The sequence below is a fragment of the Silene latifolia genome, chromosome X (assembly GCF_048544455.1).
Source record: "Silene latifolia isolate original U9 population chromosome X, ASM4854445v1, whole genome shotgun sequence".
Classification (NCBI taxonomy): domain Eukaryota; kingdom Viridiplantae; phylum Streptophyta; class Magnoliopsida; order Caryophyllales; family Caryophyllaceae; genus Silene; species Silene latifolia.
The window spans coordinates 89,746,633-89,759,158 of NC_133537.1; the positions used below are offsets into that span (position 1 = coordinate 89,746,633).

At 43.8% G+C, this 12,526-nt stretch overlaps 1 protein-coding gene across 1 annotated transcript; it reads right to left on the reverse strand.

Annotated features, from left to right (window-relative positions):
* Positions 1-4,564: 4,564 nt before the first annotated feature.
* On the reverse strand, positions 4,565-8,053 carry LOC141617815 (uncharacterized). Its single transcript, XM_074434956.1, has 2 exons — positions 6,897-8,053; positions 4,565-5,012 (listed from the first exon to the last, which is right to left on the reverse strand). The coding sequence occupies exons 1-2, from the start codon at positions 8,051-8,053 to the stop codon at positions 4,565-4,567; spliced, it is 1,605 nt and encodes a 534-aa protein (XP_074291057.1).
* Between the last annotated feature and the right edge of the window lie 4,473 nt (positions 8,054-12,526).

The window sequence follows — 12,526 nt, forward strand, 5'->3', positions numbered from 1 at the left end:
TTGCAGGACTATAACGTAAATTTGAACATGCAATTTATAGTCATAAAACGATAAACACAATGAAATGATTAATGTATAGAAATAACCTCGGGTCCTTTAAATTGCGGCGTAAAGAACAGAAATCAAAGCAGATTTCCTCCTAATCGTTGCACCCAAGACCTTGTCCGAGATATGCCCTTGTGCTAGAAGATGTTCTCCGATTGCCTTGCAATATAGGGAGAACTGATGTGTGTTTTTCCGAGATGAGAGATCTCAGGTTTTTCAGAGAAGAATACTCTTCAAAACCCTAGTTTTTCTGTAAATGAAATTGTCTAGGTCAAAAGGAGAGGGAGTCTCTCCTTTTGTTTGGTTCGGCCGGACCGAGTGCATGCATGGGGAAGTGGGCTTCCACTTCCTCTTAATTTTAGCTCGAGGTCCAGTTCGCCAAATGCTAAAATGTATATGACGGGTTTATATTATAAACTGTTATCGGTTATCGGAAATTAAGGCATCAGCTAATAATACGGGTTAGCTGAATTATTAATTCGTGTCCGACAAAGCAGTATTGTATAATTATATTCAATATACATTTAATTAAATATAAATCGTTTATATTTAATTTTACGAATTAACTGGTTAATTCGCCTTAGCCCATGATATTTAATCCGTATTAAATATAATATCTCAACATCACATATTTGACTAATTACTAGTCAAATAACTCGGACTAACTGGTTAGTCAATTTTGGCATCTACATGACAGTATTTTCATACCGTCACATCTCTCGAACGTATCCTATAGGTGTGACTTTTAGGGACCAGTTGATCACCGCCATCTGTATGACAATAACGTCAAACTTATCTAGCAAGCCAACCGTTATTGATAAACGTGGATCAACTGATAATAATACCAAAAGTATGCCCTTTGATCCTTTTAGAGGTTTATAAGTCCTTGCACTAACTGTTAAGGACACCAACCCCAACAAGATGGTGAGACTCGAACGAGGTCTTGGTTGAAATGCATTAATTTACATTACGGTCATAAGTCGGGTTCCTTGTCCGGGCCCACAACCTAACCTTTTTCAACCAATTGTCTCGTCGGCGTGACTTTTCTCATCCTCGCGTTTTGAATACCGATTGAGGCAAGGTTACCGTTGACGTTACACATTTTTGTTTCATCAAAGATCTTTCATTTCCTTCGTGCACGAGGCTAGGATACCGTCCTTACACATTTTATTTGGATTGGTATCTCTCTCGAAAATTGGGGTTTGATCGCTTGGTGTGTAACCCACCCTTTTAAGCCAAAACCCGTGTCAGTATTATGCATAATATAATGAAACTGCGAGTGCTTATGTGTTATGTGATCATAAGTCCTTCCGTGTCGTTTCAAACTTTCAAAAAACTTCTTTTTGCACCATTATAATGGCCATTTCAAATCTCGGTCTTTCGCCGACCGTTGCATTTCAAAAAGCACGCCCTTTTTAGGCCGTCGTAATGACGATTTTCAAACCCGGTTTTCTACAACCATTTCAAAAGCACGCCTCTCTAGGCTGTCGTAATGACGATTTTCAAACCCAGTTTTCTACAACCATTTCAAAAGCACCCCTTTTTAGGCCGTCGTAATGACGATTTTCAAACCCGGTGTTCTATAACCATCTCAAAAAGCTGATGTGAATCGCAAGCGGAAGTCTTAACTTGTACTATCAAATAGACGAAGGATCCAAATGCACTAGCTGCAACCCGATCAATCCGTATATTCGTAGCGAGATTTGAATGAAAAGGAAGGGATATTTGTCGTTGCTAGACCTATAGCTACGCCAATGGGTGAATTGTTTGAGACTCGTCAAACAATCCGACTTAAACTTAGGATCACGTCCCTCGTTCAAGCAAGGTGCGAAATCGCGTTTCGACCTGTTAAGCCAAACTACTCGTGTAACAACACAATAAGACAAGACAAGTTTTAGAGAATACTCTTAAGTTTTTACTTCAAATTGGATGATAAATAAATGAGGACTACAAGCCTTATATAGGCCGAAATCCTTGATGCCCAAGGCTAGTCTTTAATGCCTTGTTGTGAATTCTAGGCTATGTGGAAGAACTAGGCAAGACTAAACCAAAAACTAGGTAAGACCTTTGTAAAAACTAGGCTATGACAAAAACTAGGTGAGCTTATTCCATGCATTTGGTCTTGCCCATTTTCGAGGTCCATCCCTTGCTCCACACGGTTTTACCCGTCCCATTGGCGGGTGATCATGCACTTTTCTCGACTCTTATTCGAACCGATCCATGCTTGGTGACTCGGGTTGTCTTGGTTGCTTGTTTCGAGAATTATTTCATCAAGGTGATTCGTATTCACATCAATTCCTCCCCCTTTGAAAGGAATTGTCCTCAATTCTGCAATCCCATTATCCTCGATGTAAGGAGAGAGGTCACCCATATTGAAAGTGGCGTGGACACCGTAGTCTCCTGGGAGTTCGAACTTGTAGGCATTGTCTCCATACTTCGAAATCACCTTGTAAGGACCTTCTGCGCGTGGCATGAGTTTGTTCTTTCGTTTGCCCGGGAATCGTTCTTTCCTTAGATGCACCCAAACCAAATCTCCTTCCTTGAAAACTCTTGGTGGGCGGGTTTTGTTGGCTCTTTGTTTGTATACCTCATTGACGGACTCAATTCTGGAGCGAACTTGCTCATGTAGTTTAATCATGGATTTTACCTTTTCTTCCGCGCTTTTGTGGACTAGCTCGCCCTCGGGTAAGGGAATGAGATCGAGTGGTAGGTAGGGATTTATGCCATACACGATCTCAAAAGGAGAGTGCTTCGGTGTGTATGATGGAGACCTGTTGTAGGCAAACTTGGTATGAGCGAGTTTTAGATCCCAATCCTTCTGAGTCTTGTTCACGAGGCCACGTAGTAATACCTCAAGAGTGCGGTTTGTCACTTCCGTTTGACCATCGGTTTGAGGATGGTGAGAGGTACTAAATAACAGTTTGGTACCCACCTTCTTCCACATAGTGTTCCAAAAATAGCTCAAGAACCTTGAGTCACGATCGGAGACTATCGTCCTTGGGACTCCATGAAGGCGGAGTATTTCTCGAAAGTACAAGTCGGCCACGTTGTTAGCGTCATCTGTCTTGTGACATGCAATAAAATGGGCCATCTTGGAAAATCGATCCACTACGACCATGATCGCGTCCTTACCCCTTTGGGTTCGTGGTAGAGCAACAAAAAAGTCCATGGACACGTCTTCCCATGGTCGGTTAGGGATAGGTAAGGGCGTGTACTCCCCTGGCTTGAAGGTACTCTTTGCAACGTGACAAGTGACACACTTACGAATCACATCTTACACGTCCTTCAGCATTCAAGGCCAATAGACATGCCCTTTAAGGACCTCCATAGTCTTAGTGACACCAAAATGTCCACCAAGTCCTCCCCCATGAGCTTCTCGTACCAATAACTCCCGGACTTGATGCTTGGGTACACACAACTGATTTCCTTTGAAAAGAAATCCATCTTGAGTTATGAACTCGCCTCGAAGTCCTATTTGGCATATCCTAAACATTTCACCAAAGTCGGGATCAGTTTCGTAGTAATCATTCAAGGTCTCGAATCCAAGTAGGCGAACATCAAGCACGTTCAGTAAAGAGTAGCGTCGGGAAAGAGCGTCGACCACCACATTGCTTTTGCCATCCTTATATTTCGAAGAGAAATGAAAGGATTGAAGAAATTTAACCCATTTGGCATGTCTTAAGCTCAACTTCTGCGGTCCATTAATGTATTTTAAGGATTCATGGTCCGAATGTAGAATGAAGTGATTTGGGCGAAGATAGTGGCTCCAATGGTTGAGTGCTCTCACTATGGCATAGAACTCCTTATCATATGTGCAATACTTGAGCCGAGCTCCACTTAGCTTCTCGGAAAAATAAGCAATGGGTCGCTTTCCTTGGACCAACACAGCTCCAATTCTAACACCGCTCGCATCACACTCTACCTCGAAGGGTTGAGTAAAATCGGGAAGTGCTAGTATCGGTGCTTCACAAAGCCGTTGGATAATCATCTCGAAAGCCTTTTGAGCAGCCTCGGTCCACACAAATGTTCCCTTTTTTAAACACTCGGTGATGGGACTTGTGATGGTGCTGAAATCATTTATGAATCTTCGATAGAACGAAGCAAGTCCTTGGAAAGACCGAAACTCTGTGACGGACTTAGGCGTAGGCCATGACTTAATGGCCTCGATATTTGCTTGGTCCACTGAAACTCCATCTTTAGAAACCACATAGCCGAGAAATATGACACTCTCGACCAAGAATGAACATTTCTCCTTCTTTCCATATAGCTTTGGTCCTCGGAGAGTTTCGAACACTTTGCGAAGGTGTTTGAAGTGATCTTCTTTGCCTTGACTGTAAACCAAGATACCATCTAAATAAACAACCACAAATTTTCCCAAGAATGGTTGGACTACCTCGTTCATGAGCCGCATGAAAGTACTCGGAGCGTTGGTTAACCCGAATGGCATGACAGTCCATTCGTACAACCCATGTTTGGTCTTGAATGCAGTTTTCCATTCGTCACCTTCCCGCATTCGTATCTAATGATAGCCACTCCTCAGGTCGATCTTAGAAAAGATCTCGGAGCCATGAAACTCATCAAGCATGTCATCAAGTCTTGGAATCGGGAAACGGTACTTGATAGTTATGTTGTTCACGGCTCGACTATCGATGCACATCCGCCAACTCCCATCCTTTTTCGGGACAAGAAGAGTAGGAACGACACTTGGACTCATGCTTTCACGAACATAGCCTCGTACCATTAGCTCCTCGATTTGGCGCTGCAACTCCTTGGTCTCTGTTAGGTTGCATCGATAGGCTGCTTTGTTAGGTAATACAGCTCCAGGAATGAGATTGATTTGATGTTCGATTCCGCGAATAGGCGGCAATCCCGGTGGTAAATCTTCAGGGAAAACGTCCTCGAATTCCTTTAAGAGAGCCGGTAGCTGGGGATCCTTGATCCCAACTTTTGGTGCCTCTGATGCGTGTCTTTTATATGATGTTTTGCACCTCATTTCACACGCATTTCAGAGCTCATTTGTGTAGTTTAATCTACCATTTCCCCCATTTCCGTCTACTTTCGTGTTTTTGTACTTTATTGCAGAAATGTGAAGAATCCAGCGGAAATCGAGCTAAATCCGTCCCCGACTATCCTGTATTGCAATTGACGTGAAGTATTCACTTAAGGAACGAGCTTGGTGCGCATTTCAAAGCTCAAAAGACAAAACCATGAGATTATAGAAGTCAAGTAGCAGCTCAAGCAGTCGATCGACCACTACCAATAGTCGATCGACCAACCTGCGGGTTCCAGAAGCTACTGTGCACTGAAGAGCAGTCGATCGACCGCCATGCTTAGTCGATCGACCAAGATGCTATCCCAGACGAGAATTAAAAGACCGAGGAAGCGCAAGCCCATGATGTTTAGGTTTTGATAATAAGTGTTACGTATGTTTGCTATATAACGTAACTTAGAACACTAGTTTTAGGGATCCGATTTTTATCTAAGTTTTACACAGTAACATTCAGTTTTTATTAGGGTTCGGAATATTGTTTTAGCATTAGAATTTCGTTCTTATTCTTAATCATTCCTCTGCAATCTCGGTATTCTTCTGCCTTATTTGAATTCACTCTTAATTCGTTATTAGTATAGAATTGCTAGTTAGGTTCCCGAAACCGTTTTATCGTTGCATGTTAATTATTTATCTTACCGCTTTAATTATGAATTCAGTACTTTTATGCCCTAGTTTTATTGTTGTTATCACCCTCAGCATGAGTAGCTAAATTAATTGTGCTAGGATGTAGGGGAATTATGGCGTAGGCGTCGTAGTATTAATTTGATGAAAATCGCGTGTCGATCGATCGACCGCCATACCCGGTCGATCGGTGACCACGTGAGGTTACCTTTCGTTTTAATTGATTTTAATGTTGTATTTAACGAATCGAATGCATGCGACCAGTTAGATGCTTAATTTATGACTGACCCATTAGATCGAAAGATAGGGAAAGTTGTTAGATCACCAATTAAAATGACTAAACTGTGCTGAGATCGAAACATAGGTAAAGTTTAGATTATTAGTTACTTTTCAGGACGAGAGTCAGTATTAGTGATATTAGGGACTTATAGCGAGATCGAAATATGCTATCTGTTAAGAGTGGAACGAGAGGACCTCTTGTTTTCCCGCCTCACATGTGTTCGATTTGGACCTGTTTAGTATGCTGCCGCCGAAGCTATAACGAACCGACCATCCTAGTACCCCTTCCTTATCTATTTTAATCCATTTATTTAGTTTACTGTTTTTATTACTCCTAGCTATAGACCAAATCAATTCAAACCCCTACCTTATTGTTACCATAGACCGAATTTAAATAGCTATTAATTACATTCGCCTCCTTGTGGTTCGACCCTGTTACCACTAGCCTAGGTTAGTCTTAATAGGAAATTATAAATGTTATTTTTGGTACTCACAACGACGGGTATCAGCCTCGTCGACCACCATAAGATAGACACAACCACCTTACTTTAAGACTTCACCAACTTCTTGCTCACTTGCAAACATGGTCATGCTTGCGGTTTTCATTTGTGGGGTGCCCAAATAACGGACAACACTAGGTGCCATCGGTCTTAGGATAAGCTTCTTACCCTTGTCGACCAATTCATATTCGTTGCTTCGGCCACGGTGTATGACATTGCGATCGAATTGCCACGGAAGCCCCAAGAGTATGTGTCATGCATCCATTGGCACTACGTCACACAAGATATTGTCGTCATAGGAGCCCATTGTTAACGCCACTTTGACTTGTTTGGTGACCTTCACCTTGTTCCCGTCATCAAGCTAATGTAACGCATATGGTTTGGGATGAGGTATGGTATACAATCCCAACTTTTCCACCATCTTTGTAGAAGCAACATTGGTACAACTCCCTCCATCGATGATTAGGCTACACCACTTGTCCTTCACTTGACATTTGGTGTGAAAAATCTGGTTCCTTTGTTCTGCCTCAATTGGTGTGGATTGAGTCTGTAAAGCACGAAGAACTAAAGCACAATCATAGTTAGGAGCATCATAAGTTTCGACATCTCTATCGTTCCCCTCCTCTTCTCTTTCTTCGAAGTTGAACACATCACCCAATCGTTCTTCATCATACAACTCGTCTCGAACGGCAATAGCTTCCCTTAGTGCAATGTTTTTCTTATTTGGGCACGCATTCTGAAAATGCCCAAATCCTTGGCATTTGAAACACCGTACTCTAGATAAACTTGTCTCCTTAGGAACGGGTATCTTGGGAGCGGACTCAGGGGTGGAAATCGTCTTAGGTGTAGTCTCAACCGTACGACTACTCGGACTTCCCCTTGATTGTCCTTCGCTCCTCCAGCTTCGACTACCCTCACCATGAGTTGGGGTGAGCTTGGCCTTCCCTTGAGCTTCGACCTTGAGACATAGATTACACAAGGAATCGAAGTCAGCGTAAGATTGTAATTCAACTGAATTGGCTATGTTACGATTTAGTCCACAAAGGAATCGAGCCATCTTTAAGTCTTCACTTTCCACTAATCCTCCCATCAAAGTAAGATTTTCAAACTCATTTATGTAATCTGAGATACTGCTCCTCTCTTGAGTCAACTCAGCAATCTTGCGATACGTCGTGAGCCTATACGTGGCTGGGACGTATCTCTTGCGTAGCTTCCTTTTGAGAGATTCCCAAGAGGATATCTTTTCCTTTCCTGCCCGAGCACGTTTTACCTTAAAGCCTTCATACCATAGGGAGGCTCCACGACTTAGTCGTAGAATGGCGTACTTGAAACACTTCTCGTCATCCAGGTCCTTGAACTCAAACATCCGTTCAATTTTCCTCCCCCATTCGAGGTAATCCTCGGGATCCGTGCCTCCCACAAACTCGGGTAGTTCACTTACTTTGAATTCTTCTCGACTTTGTTCACCTCGACGTGGTGTTCCACGTGGGCTAAGTTCCGAAAGATTTTGTAGTGCTTCTATAAGACTTTGAAGGAGATTAGGATTATCGGGATCCATATCTTTTTTTTTTTTTTTTTGATGAACAGTACTGGACGTGAACATTAACCTTTTTTTTTTTGTGTGAAGAAATCAAGACCTCTGGATCGTCTTGATTAATGGAAATCAAGAGCCAAAGCTCTGATACCACAATTGATGTGAATCGCAAGCGGAAGTCTTAACTTGTACTAGCAAATAGACGAAGGATCCGAATGCACTAGGTGCAACCCGATCAATCCGTATATTCGTAGCGAGATTTGAATGAAAAGGAAGGGATATTTGTCGTAGATAGACCTATAGCTACGCCAATGGGTGAATTGTTTGAGACTCGTCAAACAATCCGACTTAAACTTAGGATCACGTCCCTCGTTCAAGCAAGGTGCGAAATCGCATTTCGACCTCTTAAGCCAAAATACTCGTGTAACAACACAAGAAGACAAGACAAGTTTTAGAGAATACTCTCAAGTTTTTACTTCAAATTGGATGATAAACAAATGAGGACTACAAGTCTTATATAGGCCGAAATCCTTGATGCCCAAGGCTAGTCTTTAATGCCTTGTTGTGAATTCTAGGCTATGTGGAAGAACTAGGCAAGACTAAACCAAAACCTAGGTAAGACCTTTGTAAAAACTAGGCTATGACAAAAAATAGGTGAGCTTATTCCATGCATTTGGTCTTGACCATTTTCGAGGTCCATCCCTTGCTCCACACGGTTTTACCCATCCCATTGGCGGGTGATCATGCACGTTTCTCGACTCTTATTCGAATCGATCCATGCTTGGTGACTCGGGTTGTCTTGGTTTCTTGTTTCGAGAATTATTTCATCAAGGTGATTCGTATTCACATCAAAAGCACACCTTTCTAGTCCGTCGTAATGACGATTTTCAAACTTGGTTTTTACAAACCATTTTAAAAAACACCTTTTTACGCCGTTATAATCGCCGCGTCAAGACACGGATTTCAACCCGTCTCGCGCCGACACGAAGGCTCTTTCAAAACCCGAAAATTGCACATACCCCTTTTTTCGAGACTTTTTCAAATTCCGAGGACATACACCGTCCCCGGGACCACAACCTTTTCAAATCTCGATTTTCTAAACGTACAATTTTGAATTTCATAAACCGTCTTTGGAAACAGCACATTGTTTTCAGAGCCGCCGCAACTCGAACTCGAACCGTCTTTTGAAAACAAACTTAGGACAACCTTTTCAACTAACCGACCCTTTGAAGATCCCTACTCTTCGGAAGCCGTCCATAAACCGATAAACGAATCTTTTTGAAAATCTCTATTCTCGAAAAATTCAATCCACCTTTTCAATTCCGCCTCGTGTCTATCGAGTCGAAGCAAGCGTACTTATGGGTCTTTACTTATGAGTCATCTCACCTCAACACTCGTCCGACGACGTCACGTCACTACGTTGGACGCGAGTCAAAATCCGGTCAACAGCTTCACATTATAAATCGAGTCAGCACTGAGGCACCACACGCGATTGCCCTCGTCTTGTCAAGTCTGAATTGTCTTCCCGTCTTTTGTGTTGTCTGCGTTTAGTCGTTAAACCGTGTCGGATTGGGTTGTAACGTGAGCCGTTTTCTGCCTCGGAGCCATGGCTCCTTCTTCAGCTTCGTCCAACAACAACGATGACAATAGAGATCTCACGACTGCTCAGCTAGCCAGTCTACTCACCGCTCTTAAAGTCACCCTAGACCGTGTCGAGACCCGTATCGAAACCTTGGAAATAAAGGAAACCGGAGAACACAATACTCTGCATTTGACTGAAACTGAAAAAAGGCTCAAGCTCTTGGAAGAACAACTCCTAGCCCGTGGTAAAAACATCCACCTTGAGAACAATCGAAGATTCGAACCCGTTGGGGATCAACTACCCGACAACTTTACCCTAACTGATGTACCCAAGTTTAAGGGAGTGGAGGACCCGCTCAACCACATTCGAGCCTTCAAGGATTACATGTCTATCAAGGGGGTCAAGCAACAACTTTTCACCAGGATCTTTCCATCATCCCTAGAACCAATTCCCCGCCAATGGTACTATTCCCTCGACCCAAATAGAATTACTACTTGGGACGAAGTCACCATCAAATTTGCTAAACAGTACGCCTACAACGTCGAAATCCAAGCCAACACCCGCACCCTTGAGGTCCTGACTCAGAATGATAAGGAAGGGTTCACAGTATTCCTAACCCGTTGGAGAAGGGTAAGCACTCAATTGGTCAGTAAGCCGAGTGAATCAACTCTGGTGGAGAAGTTTTCAACAACCTCCGTCCAGTTTATCCCAACCTGCTGAGATATCAAAACATCAAAACTTTCCAGGACTTACAAATCCTCGGAACCCGCATTGAAGAGGACCTCCGCAAGGGTGTCCTAGCCAAAACCACCGGTAGAGGCTACCAGGGATCTACATCAAGCAGATCTCGCCCCTATGGTCAGACAAACAAAATCGATGAGGTCAACCTCCTCGAACCAACCATTAAGAAAACTGAGGCCAATTGGGCCTACTCCGGACCCGTCTGAGGCCAAGAAAACCCGTTTCTGGAACCCCAATGCCTACTGACAATACCACCTGGGTAAAGGTCATGACACGGAGGCCTCCTTTAAAATGAAGCATGCCATTCAAGATATGATCGAGAAAGGGGAACTAGTTTTACCTCCACCCACCAAACCAAACAACAAGACAAACTCCTTGGGAATCCATGCCATCTCTGATGACGAGCCAACCTTAGATTGTTCACACCTCATCCTGCCTATTGATGACGAGGTGAATGCCTTGGAAAAGGACACCCCAGAAGGGATATTCATATTCAGTGCTGCAACCATGCTCACCATGTTATAACAGGTTGAAGAAGTCATAGCCAATCTCTCAGAAAGGATTACCCGACTTGAGGACGCCTACCACCGGTTTATTTTCGACCCACCAACACCACGCCCAAGGGAGGGTGCTCCAAGCACCCGAAACTCCCCAAACCAGAAAGGATTGCTCCCGCGACCATTCTGGCACGCACCTCACAATAATCAACCCCACAATAATCAACCCCACAAAAACTACCCCTATAAGAACTTCCCCTACAAAAACTACTCACCGAGGATCAGCCCTTCAAGGTACCCTTGAGATCCCGAAATCAACGGTATCTGGAGAGACGACGCATAGGAGGTCTACATTGTTCCAGGAAAGGGCAAACAAGCAAAAGAGGTCAGTCATCATACCTGGTCTGGATGCTCCTATCAAAACCCGAACAATACAACAACCATTCCAATGACGAATGACCAAATTGTCCCGGACGTGGACATTCAACCCAAGGTTCCCGAAAACTCAATACTTAAGCAACTGCAAAAGGCGAAGGCCGAAATTTTAATTTGGCAACTGATTGCTACATCCTTCGAACATCGACAGGCTTTGCTACAGGCCTTTGGAAAGTTAACGGTTCCCTCTACCTCCTCCCCTGAAGAAGTGGTAGCACACATGACAAGGGATGTCCCCGATCTAAGCAACCGGTCCTCTACTCTGACGAAGATATCCCTCCATTCGGAGCCAACCATAACCTGGCCATGTACATCACTGTGCAATGCCTCAAGAATAATGTGCCTATGGTTTTAGTGGATGATGGATCAGCAGTCAATGTCATTCCCCTCAAGATGGCTCATAAACTGGGTATGAAGGAAGCTGACTTGGTCCCGACTAATCAAGGGGTATGCGCCTATGACGGCACCCGTAGTAAGGTTGTGGGTCTTATCACCTTGACCATTGCAACTGAACCCTTGGAAAGACAAGCTAGCTTTTAGGTGGTCGACATTGACGCCTCTTTCAACATGCTTCTGGGACGCCCCTGGATTCACGCCGCTAAGGCCGTCACCTCAACCCTTCATCAGAAAATCAGGGTCCCTTTCAATGGGAAAACAATCACAATTCTCGCATCCCCGATCAAGGCTATCATAAACAAGGGAATAACCTCTCTGGTCATTGAGGAGGACGATAACGAAATGTGGAGATTCCAAACGGTGAATGCCCTAATCGACGAATCAGCATCCTTTTATTGTGACCCATTCTGGAACCTCACAGTCAAACGCATTGTGATGCGCCAGGGTTATTTCCCGGGCCTACCTCTCAATCCGCTAAAAAGCACCTTGCCTCCCTTGAAACAGGCCAAGGTCCCCAACATCCCCTTCGGCCTAGGCTATGAGCCTACCGATGAAGACATCATGGAGATTCTTCTCCTAATACGGAATCGGAAAAAACATGGAGTCATCCTCCGTCCTTACCATTTGACTCTCAATGGATACTTCGTCCCCGAGGGAGGATCCGGGCCCTACAACGGCCTTCTTGAGCCAATATATGACTACGTAGCTAAGGTCAAACACCTGAGCGTAGAGGTCTTTCAAGACTACTACTTTATCCCCGACAACACCAAAGCTGCGTCGACCAAATCTGAGTCGACCCCATGCCTCGACGGACAAGCCGTCAGCCTCCTCTTCGGAGAAGACAAT